At 37.4% G+C, this 18,897-nt stretch overlaps 1 protein-coding gene across 16 annotated transcripts in view; it reads left to right on the forward strand.

Moving 5' to 3' along the window:
* Positions 1 to 18,897, forward strand: part of NBEA (neurobeachin) — a 662,404-nt gene that overhangs the window by 621,188 nt on the left and 22,319 nt on the right. For 6 of the 16 annotated variants that reach the window (XM_072719992.1, XM_072719997.1, XM_072719996.1 and 3 more), the window contains 4 exons: positions 13,004 to 13,066; positions 13,388 to 13,477; positions 15,910 to 16,102; positions 17,887 to 17,958. In XM_072719992.1, coding sequence (XP_072576093.1) covers positions 13,004 to 13,066; positions 13,388 to 13,477; positions 15,910 to 16,102; positions 17,887 to 17,958 — 418 coding nt within the window. The remainder of the gene's footprint in view (positions 1 to 13,003; positions 13,067 to 13,387; positions 13,478 to 15,909; positions 16,103 to 17,886; positions 17,959 to 18,897) is intronic. The other 10 variants (XM_072720000.1, XM_025996781.2, XM_072720004.1 and 7 more) reach the window with 3 other exon arrangements.

The following is an 18,897-nucleotide window of genomic DNA, read 5'->3' on the forward strand; positions in this document are numbered from 1 at the left end:
TCTCAGCCATTTTGTTCATTGTTTATTCTAACCACTTCCCAGGAAAACATAAGTCTTATCAGTCTTCAAGAGTTCCAAAGGCACTGGGGGATTATGCCATAGCCAATAGTTGTTAGAGATTACAAATTAAATGTCACAGATTTTTTTTCTTTACTATACTCTTATAATGAGTGAAAAACATTTCATTCTAAAACTGTTCTGAAATTGATCACTCTTAGAATCATGGATATAATTACTCAAGCCTGTCTGCCTTAGAGTATGATTATATGGCATGCAGTAGGCAATAAAAGATGATAGAAAGTTGGGAACCAGATAATAGGTTTTATCATAGCCAGTCATTACAATTTGAGTAATATTAAGTGAGTCACTTAACTTTTATATACCCTCGTACATAAAATGATAACAGAATTGATACCTAACTCATAGGTCTGATTTGAGAAACATGTGATAAAAGATGGGAAGGTACTTTGTAAACCATAAAGCACTACACAGACATTGGTTATTATTATTATCAAAGAGCATAATTAAATGAAGTATCTTGGAAGAACTTTTGTTTTAATAATTCATTTCTCTATATCACATGTACATATGATGTATACACATACCATATGTACATATGATATATACACATACCATATATACATCATATGTGCAGTCAACACTGCCAAACTGAAAAAGGACTTAAACGATTTCTCTTCCACAGTGAGAGGTATAAACACAAGCCTAACATAAAAGGCTGTTTTTCTGTGCAAACTATTAGAACATTTGGGCCATGCAATATTTATTTATTTGTGCATATATACACATTCATCTATGCTGGAAATATTAAAACAGTAAATACTAAATTATAATACTGCAAAAGTGTAGTATTTTTTTAAAACATTTTATTTATCCATGAGAGACACAGAGAGAGGCAGAGACATAGACAGAGGGAGAAGCATGCTCCCCATGGGAAGTCCAGTGTGGCACTCGATCTCAGGACCCCAGGATCTCACCCTGAGGTGAAGGCAGCCGCTCAACTACTGAGCCACCCAGGCATCCCCAAAAGTATGGTATTTGTAGTCTGATTTTTTTTACTACTATTTCTTGGTCTTCTTAGATTATATTTTCTTCACTTATCTCTTTCTTTGATATGACAGGGATACCAAAACATTTCTTTGGATCTGCTATAGTGAGAATATGCCCAAAAGAAGTAGAATAAATTCCTTCAGTTTTCACTTTATTTTTTTTATTTTTTAATTTTTTTGCTGAACCATTCCTGCTACTACAGAAACCTGACATGATAAGGCTGTCAAGAACCAACAAGACAGATGTGTCTTTATCCAAAACAGCTGCAATGCTGGCTTTCCTAAAAGATGAACTCATAAAATTTATAAGGAAAAAATTAATCCACTTTTCCTCCTATGGTGTAAATGAAGGTATTTGTAGTGACAGCAATGATGGCCTTTGGTCATTGCTTATTCTTTCTGTGAGTTTATTATCCCTTGTCTTTTCCTTCCCCCATTTCTGACTCATTTCTTCTATCTGACAAGACATACCAACGCCCCACTTGTGGATCGCTTGAGTAGGTTGTAGCACACTGTTGTCCATTTACAAGGGCCATGATGCCTAATTGTCTTCATATGGGAAATGTTCAGGGTTTTTCTCCTGGGCATTTATTCTGAGACATGAATTGCAACAAATGATCAACAAAATGGCTGATAAAGATTTCTTAAAACCATTTTAACGTTTAAAATGTTAGCAAATTCAAAAGCTGAATTAAAATTGAAAGGAAAATAATAAAAGAGAAAGAAAACCCCTACATTTGAAATTATGGGAGTGGAAACACACATTAGGTTTTCTTTTAAGCTTAAAGAATCATTTGGGGAGCAAGAAGAATATTATGATCCCTAAAACTAACAAGAGTATAGATTCAGCTGTGTCTGTGATGTGTTCCTCATCCCCAGCGATAAGGCTTGCATTGCAAAGAATCAGTGAATAAAGTTTCTATATAGAAATTAGTATCAAGAAAATTAATGACACACATTTAATTTTGATTAGTGAATAAATCTTTAATTTAGGTTTATCTTTTCTCCCTATAATTACTGCAGTCCTTAGCTGGTCCATGGTCATCAATCGTCCACTAGAAAAGCATAAATAATGCAGCTAGTCAAAGTGGAATGTGTGTCATTTATGTGAGATGTGTTTTTTCTCGTCTTTGTGTTATTTTTATTGCATACTGTTGAGAAGTGCTAATTATTGATTTTCAGAAATTAACAGCACATGCTTTCACAAGCCTCCAAAGTCATATTTTACACAAGGAAGAAGGGTGAAAATTGCAGCCTGCTGTTTGTAGTAGAAATAGCTAGAAGGGATTTCCTTATCTTCTGTTAACATAGATTTCAGTTATATTACACAGTTGTTACCTTAGCATAAATTAACAATTATTCAAAACATATTGCATGCTTCAATTTGTTGAAGTAGATATTACTCAATCTAAATACCTAAGCATTTCAGTTAGATGTGAAGAGCTCATTTTTAAAGGTTTTAAACATATTGATAATGAACCTATTTAAAGCCATTTGAAATCTCAATATAGTATATCTAGATTACTGTTTCCCATTTATGTCAAAATCAAAGAAGAGCACTTTGTTCTGCCAAATACATGCAATACTATTTTTAGTTTGAATTTAGCCTAATAAAAGTGTATAATTTCTTTTTTGTAATGTTTATACCACCACCTGATAAACCTTTGTCTTGATGTCATTCCATTTCCAAGCAAATCTTTTCAGCTTTTGTTATTTTCATTATTTTCTTTCCAAGATCAGACACTCCAAGTGAACTTATTTTGTATGGTGATAAAAGGTCATCACCAGTACTACTACTTGTCTCTCGTTCCTCCTCCACCACCACCTTCCCCCAACTTCATGGCCTGAATCAATGAGCATAGAGTTTGTTTTATATAAATTTATTCAACCAGGAAGAATTTGGCAGGGTCCTTGTACTGATTCTTCTCACATTTCATTAAGCATTTCTGGGTTGACTCCTTTACCTACGTGCTATGTAATGATCAACCCAAAGTGAGCAAAGAACAAAAAACCTGAAGAGTTCTTAAGACATCATCTGCTAGGGTGCCTAGGTGGCTCGATTGGTTAAGTGGCTGACTCTTGGTTTTGGCACAGGTCATGATCTTAGGATCCTGAGACTGAGCCCCACCTCAGGCTCATGGAGTCTGCTTGAAATCCTCTCCCTCTCCCCCTGCTTGTGCTCACTCACTCTCTCTCTAAAAATAAATAAATATATATTTTTTTAAGAGATCATCTGCTAAAACTCTTGCTTCCAGGTAGTTAATCCAGAAAATAGTGTTTTGGTTCTCTTCTTGAGGATTTATGAGCATAGATTGCAAAGAGTCTCTGTGGCCTCCCCCTCAAAAGGCTTATGATATTATTTATCCCCAAAATATTTTAAATCTTCAATAAAAATGTCTCTTACTTGTATATAATCATATTTTGGTCAGTCTTGAGAATGAAGCAAAAATTAACCATCATTTCTCTTATATACCTGAATATCAATTCTGTTTGTATCTGTCACAGCACATTACCCTCTCAAAGGAATAATGAAGGCTCCAGAAAAGATATACAAATGGCCAACAAGCACATGGAAAGATTCTTACCATCACTAGTTGTTAAGGAAATGCAAATCAAAACCACAATTGTATACCACCTCACACCTGTTAGGTTACCTACTATCAATCCAACAAACAGAAAATAGCAAGTGTTGATGAGGATGTGGAGAAATTAGAAGCCTTATGTGCTGTGGTGGGAATGCAAAGTGTCTTCTCTGCTAGGTAGATATGGGAAGACAGGATGGAGGTCCTTGAAAAATTAAAAATAAGGCTGCCATATGATCTAGCAGTTCTACTTTGGTAGATTTCAAAAGAATTAAAGGCAAGATTTTGAAGAAATATTTGTGCACCCATGCTCATAGCAGCATTATTCACAATACGCAAAGGGTCGAAGCAACCCGTGTCCATCAGCAGATTAGTGGATCCATAAAATGTGGTACATGCACATGTACATGCCATAGAATGTTATGCAGCATTAAGAAGGAAGGAACTTCTGGCATTTGCTACAACAAAAATGAACCTTGAGGACATTATGCTAAGTGAAATAAGCCAGTCAGAAAACAAATACTATATGATTCTACTTATATGAGGTACCTGGAATAGTCAAAATCATAGGGACAGAAAGTAGAAGGTTGATTTCCAGAGGATGGGGAGAATAAGTAAATGGGGAGCTGTTAATGGGTACAGAGTTTCAGTTTTGCAAGATTAAAAAGAATTGTAGAGACTGGTCATAGAACATTATGAATGTACATAACACTCCTGAACTGTACACTTGGAAAATTGTTAAGGTGGTAAATTTATGTTCTATGTATTTTTACCACAATTTTTTAACAATGTGATTGGTAATAGGACATTTAATAATGATCCTCTTTACAAAGATATGGGCAGGATAAAGTGGATGAACAAGGGAAAGTGAAGCATCTGCAGATTAAGATCTAGGTACCACCCCAAGGCCTACACAGAGAGGGGGCCATTACTGGAAACTGCCAGGATAAGTAACCCTGGGAAAGCAGTCACCCAACAGGAGCCGTGGCCTTAGATAGAAGACTGCAGCACAGCCACTGCTGACCTGGGACCTGGCAGGGAAGGATCATACAGTAAGTTTTATCTCCCTTTCCCATCTCCTGTCCTGAGCTCTCACTGGCCGAAAAGAGTGGGAAGGTAGAGAGCAAGAGAGTACCAGTGATGCAGTCTCTGGAGGCCAGTCCCCCCAGGGGACAAGGAAGATGATCCAGCTCACTCTGTATTCCCCCTGAGTTAGTCACGACTTTAGGCAAATTTATTGAAGACATCCAGGATAGAACAGCCACTACCTGCCACATTAAAATGCATGTAATTTTCCCACCTGGGTTGACTTATATTTATTTTTAAATATAAAAATTAAGTGAGCCTGCCACCAGTGGCCCTGACCTAATGTGAAAAAAAACTTCTGGACAAAGCAGTTTTTCTCCAAAGGACACGGTGCTTTCTTTTCACATTAACTGCTCCCATTTATTTGTTAAGTCAGATATGGAATGTCATCATTATAACTCATCAGTCTGAGGAGGAAATCAGAGTCAGCAAGAGGATAATTCTCCTTTTTATTTTTTTTTTAGCTTTATACTAAAAGAATAAAACCAAGCACTGAGGCAGGCAAATGAACAAATCAAAATCCTCTCCCTCAATATGGTCTAACATAGTCTGATAGTTACAACAAAAGTGGTTCTTTTTTACTTGAGTTATTAAGTATTTGCTTGAATATTCTAATAATTCTGCTCATATAGACTTAGCCTTAATGCAGCTGACTGTTAAGAGGAAACATGTTTGTTCTTCTATTGTGTAGTTTCTATGAAAAACTAGAAGCAGTTGAATATAAAATAGCATTTTAATTTTTTATATAGTTTAATGTTTGTAAAGCAAGAAATAAAGTGCAGATATTATTTTCTTGATTTATTTTGCTCCTGTTTTTCTAGCATTAAAAAGTAATGCTTTATATGATCTTGTTTTATTGTAACAATAAACCAAAAGCAAAAGCATATCAGTTAAAATACAGTCTGCTATTAAGTAATCTTTTCTTTTATCATTTCAGACTTCTCAAAATTCCAATTTTTTTTTCCTATTTGGTATAGAATTGGTAGAATTGGAGGTAGAACAGAAAGATAATATAAATCACATATATATTTTTAATTGTTGAAGTTGTATTTTCTGGTAAAAAAAGAATATCCACTTTCAAGCATTAAAATAAAATCATACTATAATGAGCTATAAAATAAGATAATAGGATCCTAAGGAAATTTTGAGGAAATCCTTTTCTGTGTTCCCAGGGAATCACTTTTGCTATTTTTGTCTTGAATTTTCTGAAAATGATCAATAATTGACTAGTAATTTCAACATAATCTGATAATTGCATTGTGGATAGCACAAGCTATCATATTTTATAAAATGCTGACTCTTCTGGAAAACAACTTTAAAAGATAGCACAGACCAAGCAAAATGGATGAAATCGGTCATTTGACAGCTTCCCGTATGTGCTTTCTCACACTGTCTTTCTCGTGGCACTTAGACCTTATGACATTTCGTCAGAAAGACAATGCTAAATTACATTTACAAAAAAGACTAGAAGTTGTAAAGATTCCAAAGGAGAGAAATGTATGTGGGTTACATTTACCTATATTGTGGAAAAGACAAAATTAACCAGAATTTTTTATCTCCTGGGTACCAGAGGAGGTGTGTGCTATCTAGCATACACTAGTTATCCAAATAGTAAATACAAGTGGAGGGAGAAAGCATGCTTATTCATCTAAATAGTAATTTCTTTCTTTTAGAGTATTTTGAATTTATTGGTGATTTGAACATCATTCTGAACAATCACTTATCCGTCGCCATATGTAGTTTTACCTCAGCTATGAAATTTTTCATATTAACAGGCATAAGCATAATGCACATAAACCACAGTATATTTACTTCCTCTTCTGAGGATTTCATCCCAGCAATATATATCTGTGTTCATAAAGGAGGTAGGATATCGTGGGGGACAGATAAAAGCAACTAAGAAGAGGTACAACAGGTCAAAGGAATAAGGTACATGTCACAGCCATGGCTAATGCATATGGCCCCTTTGTGCAAATTTAAAAAGATGCCCTCATTAAAAGGATGAATAATAAAAGGTGCTCCTTCCTTTGGCATTCGAGGTAGATGCTGTCCCTCATTTGCCCCTCGACAGGACACCTTTGGGCAGGACCTAGATGATGCAGTCGTACACCTAGCCCTGACCTTTGAGTAACATAAGACTAGAGAGAGCTTGTTGAAAATAAGTGAGGACAAAAGGAGAACTCGATGAAGATGTGGGTAATTTCATAACTCAGTAGGTGGGTCCTGGAGGATTTTACAAAACGAGCCTATCAAGAGAGTGGGGAGGGGAAAAAAACAGGAAACTGTCCCTAACAGGAACTTTCCCTAAGGGGAGCTTTATAGTCCATAGAAGCAGATAAAACTGAGTTATGTGCCCTATGTGTGTATGAAATCTGAAAGTCACTGTTCAGGTTTACTTATTTTGTCCTACTAATCATAACTTAGATCACATTTTTCTTTACTTCTCTACTTACCCCGATATCCATATTTTAGAACTCCCTCCAAAGTTTAAAAAATAAAATACTTTTTTTCTAATTTTATGACCTGCCTATTTCTTGATGGGTCTTAGCTGGGGAGAAAAAATGGGAACTGCTCAATATTCAACCAAATGATTTTTAGAAGAAGAAGTAAGCATCCACATAAGAATTAAAATGTAAAACTCTTAAGAAACTAACTTACTTATCTTTGCTATCTAAACAATTCCTGATGAAATAAAGTGGCATCCCTTACATGATTATTTTTTGAGATAAAGTTGAGTTTGATATGTAAGAGTTTCATCATATCAGTACCCTTAAAGATAGAATACTCTTTATAAATTAGTAAATATTTACAGCTTTGGCCCCTGCATTCTGCATTCACAAATGCTTATGCAAATAAATACACAAAATCAGTATAGTCACTTTGGAAAACAACTCAGTAGCAAAACAAAATACCCTATAACTTGGCAACCAGTACATAGGTTATGCACCCAACAAAAATGACTGCTTACCTCTTTCAAAAGATATGTGCAAGAATTTCCTAAGCAACTTTGTTCATGATAACCTGAAACTCTTGGCAGCCCAAATATCCATCGACAGAACTGATATATTTTGAGAGGTTAATACAATGGGACACTATATATAGATGATGTCATCAACAACAACAAAAAAACCATTGTTATACAGAACAGCAGGGATGAATCTCTCACAGACATGTTGATCCAAAAAAGGCAGACACTAAAGTAGGTACTGTGTGATTCTACTTATCAGAAGTTCAAGAAAAGAAAAAGTAATAGATGATAATTTTTGATGGTGTAATTTAATTATCATCAAAATCGTGATTAGCCTGGGAGAGGGTAAGGCATGGGAAAATTGCTGTGGAGGGGCAAGAAGGCAGTATCACCACATATCTATGCTCCCATGTAGGCACCACCCAGATCAAGAAGTAGAGATTTCCAGTTCCATGCCAAAGCCTTCTGTCTTGATCAGAGTGGTGGTTTAAGGGAGAAAACAGACACGTAATTAATTAAAGTGGATGGACATAAGCAGCTTTAGTCTAAGATACCACAGTCAGCGATTACAAAGGCCTAAGAGGGAATACTAAGTATAAGCAGATCCATGTTTTCATGTTATCCCACCAAAGACCATAAATAGATGGCCTTTTCCTAATTGTAAAACACCAAAGATTTTGTCAGTCACATTTGTTTTGAAAAATCTATTGTTTTAAACCTATGACGTATGCTAGATTTATATGAAATATCTAAAACTCTATATCACTGCTTATTATATGTAAAAGTATATTTATAATAACATAAAATATTTACAATAATGAACTGATTCTGAGATGCTTATCATCGTTCTGTCTCAGCACTCCGAATTACAGTGTGTCTTATAATCAGTAGTGAATCATAGTTTAATTAGTAACATATTTTTACTTCTTAATAGTATAGAAATTAATGACGCTTCTCACAATGGATAACATCTTAAAATTCGATGAAGTTAGATTGACAGATTTATTTCCCAAGTTGTACTCTTTTGCTATACACATTATAAAAATCATGAGTTCACACATACAGTATCAGTTCATTCTTGCTTCCATGGAAAGTGCAATGCAGTAGTCACCCCATATCCACTGTTTTGGCTTTCTACGGTTTCAGTTACCCGCAGTCAAGATGGTATGGAAGCAGTGATGCTGACCTAGTGTCAGAAGGTCTGCAGTAGCTTAATGTTAGGTCACAGTGCCTACCTCACTGGCTCATTTCATCTCATCAGTTAGGCTTTTTTTTTTAAGATCTTATTTATTTGAGAGAGTGAACAGGATTGGGGGCATGGGGCAGAGGGAGAGAGAGAACCAGGCTCCCTGCTGAGCAGGGAGCCCGATGTGGGGCTCAATCCCAGGACCCGGGGATCATGATCTTAGCCCAAGCCAGACGCTTCATTGTCTGAGCCACTCAGGTGCCCCTCATCAGAGGCATTTTACCATCTACACCATCATCATAAGGAGAAAGGTGAGTCCAGTACCATAAGGTATTTTGAGAGAGAGAGACCACATTCACATAACTTTTATTGTAGTATATTATCATTGTTCCAGTTTATCAGTAATTATTGCTGTTAATCTCTATGCATAATTTATTAATTAAACTTTATCATAAATATGTATAAGAAAAAACAGCATACGTAGGGTTCAGTACTATCCAGTATCAGGCATTCTTTGGCATCTTGGACCATATACCCCGAGGATGAGGGCAGGACTACTGTAGATATATAAAGCGATAGCTTTTTTGTAATACAAATTAACGGTAGTAGATTTTAAAAGGACTAACAAATTCCGAGAAGTCTTTAGGAGTTGGACAGGGAAGAAACTTGTGAAGCAGGCCAGAGGCAGTGCATGCCTGGGTCCTGTGAGTGATGGGCATTACAAAAGAGCCCCTGTGCCTTGGCACCAGACAAGTGTTGCTGTGCAGAAATGCTGATGAACCACCTCTTCTGTTTTTTTGTTTTGTTTTGTTATGTTGAGAGAAGCAAAAAATCCAATTTATTGTATGAAATTTTCTGACCTATAAATGTTGGCTCAAATAGAAACCATGCCTATGAGCGGATTCTAGCCCAAAGGATGCTGGCATGTGCTATCTGGCCGAATAATAAGCTCCTATGCCATCCTGGCTAGAATACAACTTCTACAAGAGCCCAAATCTCTGTTTTGTTTGATGAGTATCGCAAATATCTGAAATGGTACCCAGTACATAGTAGGTGCTCAATAAGTATAATTTTTTCCGAATAAATAAAGCTAGCATTAAGTCTCTTCAACCCAGGCAGAACAATGTATGGAAAAAGAGAAATACGTTGAATTTTTTTAAACGCCATTTCTGGTTATCTTTTTGTGCTGTTGACTGCCCTATTCCTATGTGACATTCAGACCTCAGCTCATGTCCCTTTTCTCAAAGCCCCTTTCCTAACAGCCGTCCTCTGTGTGCACCCTGCTCCACTCTGTGTCTGATGTAGACATCACTCCTGGGCCCCCTTGCACTTGAGGCTGGCCTCCGCCGTGGTTCTTGACCTACTGTGTGCCCTGATTGCCACTCATCTTATCTCCTCATGAGCTGAAACTTCTTGAGGGCAGACTGGTATCTGATATTTTATCCCTTGGCATAGACTAGGCATTTAATGTTTGTTAACCTGATTGTTTTTGCGGTATTGAACTGTAAAGGTAAAGCACTCTGATGTGTTCTTTACTATTGATTTTCCTTTTCTGGGCTACCTTTCAGTTTTGCACAAAGGCCCCACCACTGCCCCACTTCTATAGTCAGCGAATGTTTTTGGACTCTCTTAAGACTAAGTCACAGCCTTGACCTGCAGACGATGAACAGTTTGAGCAAACAGACCTATGTAAAGAACTATGCGTTGAATGTCATGATAAAGGGGGAAAAAGTGCTATGAGAATATGGAGGACATTGATTATGATTTAGGGGGCCTGGGAAGGATTTAGAACCCTGCCCAGGGTTCACATTAAGGAGATGCATTTTCTCCTACGTCAGGGAGTAGTTCTCAGAATGAGGAACAACCATTCAGCTGCTATGCTTCATAGATTCCAAAATGGGTTGTGTATATCCCTGGGCACCCTCCCATTCAAAGTACCTTCCTCTTGACAGAAGACACTGATGACTCTCTAAAAGTGGGGGAGGACAGAAAACAGGATGGGGGAGAGGTGAAGAAAATCAGTAGGTGCTCACTCCCTATCCAAACATGTTGGTTATGACGAGCAATAGAACTTAGAGGAGGCAGCATGCTTTTTCAAGAACAGAAAGACCTGTATATATTTTTTTAATTTATTTATTCATGAGAGACATAGAGAGGCAGAAATACAGGCAGAGAAAGAAGCAGGCTTCCTCTGGAGAGCACAACGCGGGACTCGATCCTAGGACCCCAGGATCACCACCTGAGCCAAAGGCAGACGCTCAACCACTGAGCCACCCAGGCATCCCGACCTGTATATTTTTAAATCAGAGGTTAAGGAACTGCCGCTAGACAGGATTACAAGATAGCCAAAAGGTAAATATTGGAATAAGAACATGAAGGCATGTGATGTGGATCCCAAGGAAGATGGATTCAGCTTAAATTATTAAAAACAAATAAATAAATGTTAAATGTAGGGAATGTACTGTCTTAATGAGAGGATGAGACCACAATATTAACTTGATCATAGCTTCCTGTATATCCTGATGCCACTTGAGAGTCGTTTAAAATAAATACGTGTGTGTACTCTGCCTCAGTCCAAAAAGAATCAGAGGTGGTCCCCCTGAAGAGAACTGTGTAGATTTCTGGAAAGTAAGTGGGTATCCTAAGGTTTTCTAGTATAGTTTTAATACTGCCCTTTCAGAACAAAACTAAAGTCAAGCAGAGCATGTTTGTGGACTTGGTCCTTCTGTGGCCATTTAAAGGCTGCCTGCTAAGTAGATGTACACTGACCAAGAGAGGCTAAATTATATTTAATTTTACCTCTGTGTCCCTATGCCAGCCCAGCCCCTTTCTGGAGGAGTCAGAGCACAAGCCCAGGTACCTATTGTTTGAGCAACTTTAGCTGTTCTGATACAGTAAGCGAGGTACTAGACATTTTCAAGCCAGGGCAGTTTTAACAATGAAATCACTGGGTTTTTTTTTTTCTTCTTTCAAGTTACTCTTAAGAGTTTATTGTTCATGATGTGAACCTAACCAGAAATGGTCTCATACCTCTTTTATAATCATAAATCTTGCACCGGGGAGATAAAGTATGATGGTATCTATGTGAGTGCGATTTACCTAAACAGTCACACTTCATGTATGGGTGGACACCATGCAAATAAATGGATACATAAAAATTGGACAGCTCTTAAGAGATTTAATAATTCATCCTATTGCCTCTGCAAATAAAAGAACCAAAGCCCCATTTGTGCAATTGCTAGAATACGGCAGATAATGATTCATTCATGTTTAATATTGCTAATAAATTTGAAAATCCACATTTTTATTGATAAACATTTTCTTGAAATGCAGTCTAGGCGGACAGATTGTTAAATTTAAGTACTTTATAAATGAGATTTGTAGATAGTGATGCGATTAGTGGCAGCGCAGCGTCAAGAGCCATCTACCACCTTACCTGCACTCCTAAGCACTCAGCAATGAGTTTCGTATTTCATCTTTATGTGCAACCAAATTGCACACAATTTTAGGGGAAAAATTAGCATGGTAACAGAGTAATGACCATTGTAAATATTGTGCTTCCCCTTGTTGACTTAAATTACATGCTAACAGTATTTTGGAAAAATATTTCTGTTAGTCTAGTTTAATATATTGAAATCTTTTTGCCTGTGGTACTTATATAGAGAAGAAATACATAAATCTCCTATTAGATTATGTCTTTGACGTACACACAGAAAAAGGCATATTATACAGTCCAGACAGTTTGAGATCCAAAATTATTTTTATTCATTGGAAGCCATACAATCTCATTAATATTTCTATCTGCACAGGCTTTAATAAAATATTGCATAGCTCAAGATGCCCAAAGAATTGTTTCCTCCCTGGGTTAGTTATGTCTAAAATTTCAAAAAAATTTGAGAGAAGTGAATTCATACATTATAGACATTACATAATATCTCGACATTTGTCTTAAAACAGCATGGCATGCTGAAATATATTTTTGTAGCAAAAATTTGCCCATGTTTAATCATAACAAATCTTGTGATTACCCTCTGTATTGACTGGACTGTATGATTTTCTGAATTTTATTTCATATCATTGTCGGACTTTATGTATCATTCTTATCTCCCCCAAGATCCCAGAAGCTTATTTCATTAGAGATCCCCATACGTTTCTTCTTACACAGGACTTTATCAAGGTATACATGTTGTATTTAGTGTTAGAAGTGTTCTTTGACCTTAGCTGCATGCATGCACTCACAGGTTTAACACTTCCACATTTAACCCCAGCTTCTAAATAAGAACAGTGACTTGGTTAACAGAAGCACGTTTAGAAAGAGAAGCAAAACCTGTCTGCAAAATACTAACAGTTGGATGATTCTGCACCCTGAGAGAACACCCACTGAATTTTCTGGACTTCTTTCATGGCTGACTTGGGATACACTTGCATTGTCGGGGAGTGTGTTGACCTCTCTCGTTGATGCATATTGATTATGACAGTCCCTCTCCTTCCCCTGCAGGCCATGGAGGCACAGATACAGAACTTTGGACAGACGCCGTCTCAGTTGCTTATCGAGCCACATCCGCCTCGGAGCTCTGCCATGCACCTGGTAAGACATAGCAGCCTCAAAGGAAAGATTTTTGCTTTCTTTGTATCTGGGTGCACGTCAAATAAAATTGTGGTTTCAGCAGCAGTTTTAAAGGCTTCTCGATTTATTGGGTAGCTCTTCAGGGTAAGTATATGCTGAAATACAGAGGAGAGGGGAGAGCAGCTCTTACCCCTGAGTGCTGCTACGCCGGCCTGATTTGGGATCCACGACAAGGGCCCGTCTTCCCTGACTCTGTAGGCCTCTGCATAAACTCACCCATACACATGTAGGCACCAAAATTAGATTAAAGTAGGATGAAAATATACTCTCAACACAATATATTGCCCGATGTAATCTTCTGGGGCAAGGTGGAGCAAAGGGAGTAGCTCGTTTTAAGGAGAGGAGAGAAATATACAGGTACTCTGTAGGCACTGCAGAGAGGCCGAGGGTTAGGAACAAGGGCTCCAGAGCCAGTCAGGTCAAGCATCAGCTCGGCCTCTCACTAGCAAATGACTTGGGCAAGGGATTTAACCTGCCTGCTATGTTACAGCATCTGTTACACGAAGGCAAAAATACCACCTGCCCTGAGAATTTCATGACTTAATACTGTAGAGCACTCAGACCAGCACCTGGTGCACAATATGTTCTCAAGAAACGTTAGCCGGTGACATCAGCTTCACTAGCTCCTCATATTAAAACTTTTATTCTAGTTTTGCCAGGGAAAAGGTAAAATTCTTTTCATTTTAATCTGAATTTTAAAAGCTCCTTTTCGTAACAAAGCAGTCCCTTTTTTGCAGCTTATTAGCAAATTGTATAACACCTCCCTCTTCAATTTGAAGAAGGTAACTTTTCTGAGAAACTTCTTTAGTGGGAATTTAAAACTGGTTTAAACTGATTTTTAAACTGTGGTTTTTCACTGATTATTTTTTTACTGAAGTGAAAAATGCTTAAAGGTAAAAAAGGTGTCTACAAAAGGGATTAAAGTGCATCCATTTCTCTAGGCGGTTATCAAGGTAGCAAGTACTCTTTAAGTTTGGAGTAAAGAGCTGTGAAATATGGTACATAATATATGTGCGAACAACTTATAAGCTGTTATATTGTGGTGGAAGCGCTGTTCAGACCTTTCATGTGTTTTTTTCAGTTACTTAACAAATTCATATCAAGTTCCCTTCTATGCATCAGATATGATGCTAAGCACTGTAACACAGAGGATCTGCATTCTCTAGACCTTCAACAAATCAATAATCAAACTGCTAGTGAAACACATAAATAAATGTGTTTGTTTTAAAATATGTTTCTTCTCTCCACAATGGCTCAAGAGAGTTCTAATGAACTCTTCTGATTGAAATGGGTCCCTGTATGTGACAAAGCAGAAAGGTTGACACCAAGCACACAGTTCCTCATGAACACGCAGTCATGGTGTAGACGTGGGGACGTGGCCTTGGAACCTCAAGCCTTGAGATGAAGTATTTTTGATAAACTGTCTAAGAGAATATTTCTAACACTTTATTTTATGAAATGCTTTGGCAGAAGAGTTTTATTCCCGTGTTAGTTGTCTCTGTTATAATAATAATAATAATAATAATAATAATAATAATAATAATACTTATCCTGGAGAAATGCCCAGTCAGGATTCATTGCTTTCCTGGGGAAAATTGTTAGAGACTAAATTGGCATGGAGCTGCTCATAATGGAAAGCTCAGCCTTCTAAGTGCATGGAGCAGACAATTCATATGTATAGAAAACAATTACAAAACATTCACAAACTCTACATAGTGGTTATTTCTAGAACCCCCCCATTTTGTGTTTTCAATGCAGTATTATTTATGGTGTTGGAACAGTAGCGTTTACAGTGTCACTTTCTGTCAGATCACATGCTAGACTTTTGAAACAGAGATTAAAGGAAGGAAAAGGGTTAGCCCTCGGTAAGCGCACAGTCTAGGAAGAAGACCTCAACCTTAACCAGTCAGTGGTGCCACAGCAAAGATGCGTGCAGAGGTCTGACAGGGAAGGCTATTATATTATATTTATTATATTTTATTATTATTTACATTGAAGCCATGACCCCAGATGAACCAGCTAACAAATGGAAGTATCAATTAGTTCATGTAAACAGTGTCCGTGACTGACTTGACTCATTCTTCCACAAAACTGATGCTTTCACCACACTGAATAATGACACTACATCCTGAGACAGATCTGTGAGCTCACTCCTCACACCACAGTCTGGCAAGGCTTACACTGAGGCCACTCATCAGTGATCTCGTGTCACCTGCCAGCCACTGCACAGAGGCCTTGCCCTTTCCCCTCATCATGGGTTGGAAGTTCAGGTTGCTTTGCTCTCTGCTCGTGCTCGCCTCATCTGTGTTGACCTCTGTCTGTCTCCCCAGAGCTTTCACTAACTCTGTTATCCCTTCTGTTTTCTTCTGCTCTCTTCTCTTTCTATTCAACAGTGTTTCCTTCCACAGAGTCCACTCATGTTTAAAGATCAGATGCAACAGGATGTGATCATGGTCCTGAAGTTTCCCTCAAATTCTCCAGTGACCCACGTGGCAGCCAACACCCTGCCCCACCTGACCATCCCCGCAGTGGTGACCGTGACCTGCAGCCGACTGTTTGCAGTGAATCGGTGGCACAATACAGTAGGTATGTGTGTCTAAACACGGTGCTTACCAAAGGGGTCTTAAAAACTGCAGTGAAGTTAAGGTAAGTGTGCTGGGTATAAGGTAAGCTAGCTAGTATTCCAAATTATTGGCAGGAAGCAGCAGAGCAAGTAATTGCCAGACCTAACTAGATGTCTCTTGTTCACTCTGCTCTGTGTGAGGGCCTCACAAAATGCTTGGCTGATGGTTAAGGATTCAATAAATATTTGATAAATTGAAGCAGGTCTACGAATAATTCAGGTCTTCCCACCCTACTATATGCCTGCCCCACAAGGAAAAAAAAAAACAACAACACTTTTAGCCCATATTAAACAAAAGTGAGGGGTACCTGGGTGGCTCAGCGGTTGAGCGTCTGCCTTCAGTTCAGGTCGTGACCCCAGGGTCCTGGGATCTAGTCCCACATCAGGCTCCCCACAGGGAGCCTGCTTCTCCCTCTATCTGCCTCCCTTTCTGTGTCTTTCATGAATAAATAAATAAAATCTTTAAAAAAAAAAAGTGAGTTTGAATCCGGATTTCTTAGAGGGTGGTTACAAATCCTCTTTCTTCCACTTCACTTATTTCTTCAGCAAATATTTAAATGGCCACTATGTGTCAAGTGGGAGCACAGCAGTGAACAAGACAGGCACCATCTCCCTCCTTGTGGAGCTTGAGAGTCTTTGAGAAAAGACAAAATCTAAATTGTTCAGTGATTTTATATGTGTTTTCTTTAAACTCCTTTCCAAAAGTTCCAGCTAGTACATCTTGAAGTGATAGACTTCTGTTATAAAAATCAGACATTGATACATCTACAGAAGTGGATATGACCAAATGATTTATTTGGCCAAATTCACCCCTTTCAGTATCCTTGGAAACCCCAGGACCCTCACTATCTCCAGGACTAGATGGATAAGCCATGGTAAATTCACCTGAATTTTTCTATTCTACCAACTTCTGTGTTGCTCTGAAAAACAGTCTAATTTATATCATAGCTTCATCTTGTAAGAGTTTCTAAATACACTATGTTGATTGGTGATACTCTCAACTGAGGTAATCCTATTACCTTGAGGGAATTCCATTTGATCAGAAACATGCAACAAACATCTTAAGAAAAAATAAAACTTTATTATTCACAGAAGTCTGAGTCTCTAGAAATACTTTGTGTTGAGAAAAAACTATATTCATTTTTTATTTAGCATTATTCATAAGCATTATATATGTTATATAATCACATGTAAAAAATTATGACTAATGAACTCAATCAAGCCCTAAATATTAATCCTCTGATAGTAGCTTTTCCTGAGCTTAAGATCTTTGGTGTGGCTCAATTTTTTACCTTCAAATGGTTTGCCATGTATTGAATGAAGACGGAAGCCCCATCATCCCCTCTGCCCCAGCCCAGGTGAGCCCTGCCACGTTCACACCCACCCTTGCTTGCAGGCACACAACCTTTCTTAGATTGCAAGCTCACTGGTTGCCCAGAAATCTTAGCTCTTGGAGGGGTTCAAGAAATGTTATGATCTTCTATTTTATGCAGGCTTTTCTTGTTAGGATGAAAACAACACTCTTTCCAGCTTTGTACATCTTCCATGGAAACCAGCAGTCCCTATTGTGATGATTTCATTGAGAGTATCTACAAAGATGTGTAAATGACAATCATTTTTATAACAACTTACCAAATAATTTTTAAGCAGTATACCTTTTATACAATCATCATAAAACACTGCTTATTAGGAAATTCCTTCTTTCTGAGAATATTGCAGTAGTTTTCTCCTTCTGTTTAACCTTTAGGCCTCAGAGGAGCACCAGGATACTCCTTGGATCAAGCTCATCATCTTCCCATTGAAATGGACCCCTTAATTGGTACGGTAACAACAAGAAATACATTTTCATGAATGCTGACTGTCCAGATTCCTATGTAGTTATTTATTACAAAAGGTATCCAAATGATCATTTTTCTGCCATAAAATTAATGTGCAGATAACATCGAATTATCACCAAAGAGCTATATATATCATAATATGCCATCTCAAAAATTTTTTAGTATTAAAGTGATTATTTGTGGCATTTTCTTGATATTTTAAGTTGGATAATTTAAGTTGGTTCTAAACAAGGCAAATCATTTCAAACTGTCCTTTTTTTCAGCCTAAACTATTCTTTAACAACTATATATTATTTAAAATATTTGAAATACATAAGGACTCAAAAAAAATCATGAAAGAAAACTAACACAAAGGACATCTTTTCTAGAAATCTCCTTCCAATAGGACTGATTTTTTTAAATTAAGGATTTCATATGAATTGCAAACTTATGAGCTGTAACTCTTTGCAACAGAGAATGGAAATACTTGTAATCACATGCACATCTATTAGTATATGATCCAGAACAAGTCCCTTCCTGTTTCTAGGCCTCAATTTCCTAGCTGCAAGATGGTTGATCAGGATATTTGTCCTGCCTTTTTTGTGGGATCATGTAGAGAACTAAATTAGGAAAAAAAATTGAAAATGGCATGAAAAATAAAGCCATATGCAGTTACGGTATATCTTTTCTTATGTTTCTTAATTCGCCCTTCATCTTTGAACCCAGAAATAAGTTAAAAGGCAGTCATTCAAGTTAGTTACTTACACCCCTACACAAAATAGCAGTTACATGTCTTTGAGAACAGCTAAGGTGTAGGACTGGGAATATTGTCTAGTCCAGCTATTCCTTCACCCAAGAGACATCGACAATGTCACATACAGCTGGAATGTAACCATGGAAAAATTAGCTCTATTCTTATTAATCAAGGATCAGTTATGTAG

The sequence above is a fragment of the Vulpes vulpes genome, chromosome 9 (assembly GCF_048418805.1).
Source record: "Vulpes vulpes isolate BD-2025 chromosome 9, VulVul3, whole genome shotgun sequence".
Taxonomy (NCBI): Eukaryota; Metazoa; Chordata; class Mammalia; order Carnivora; family Canidae; genus Vulpes; species Vulpes vulpes.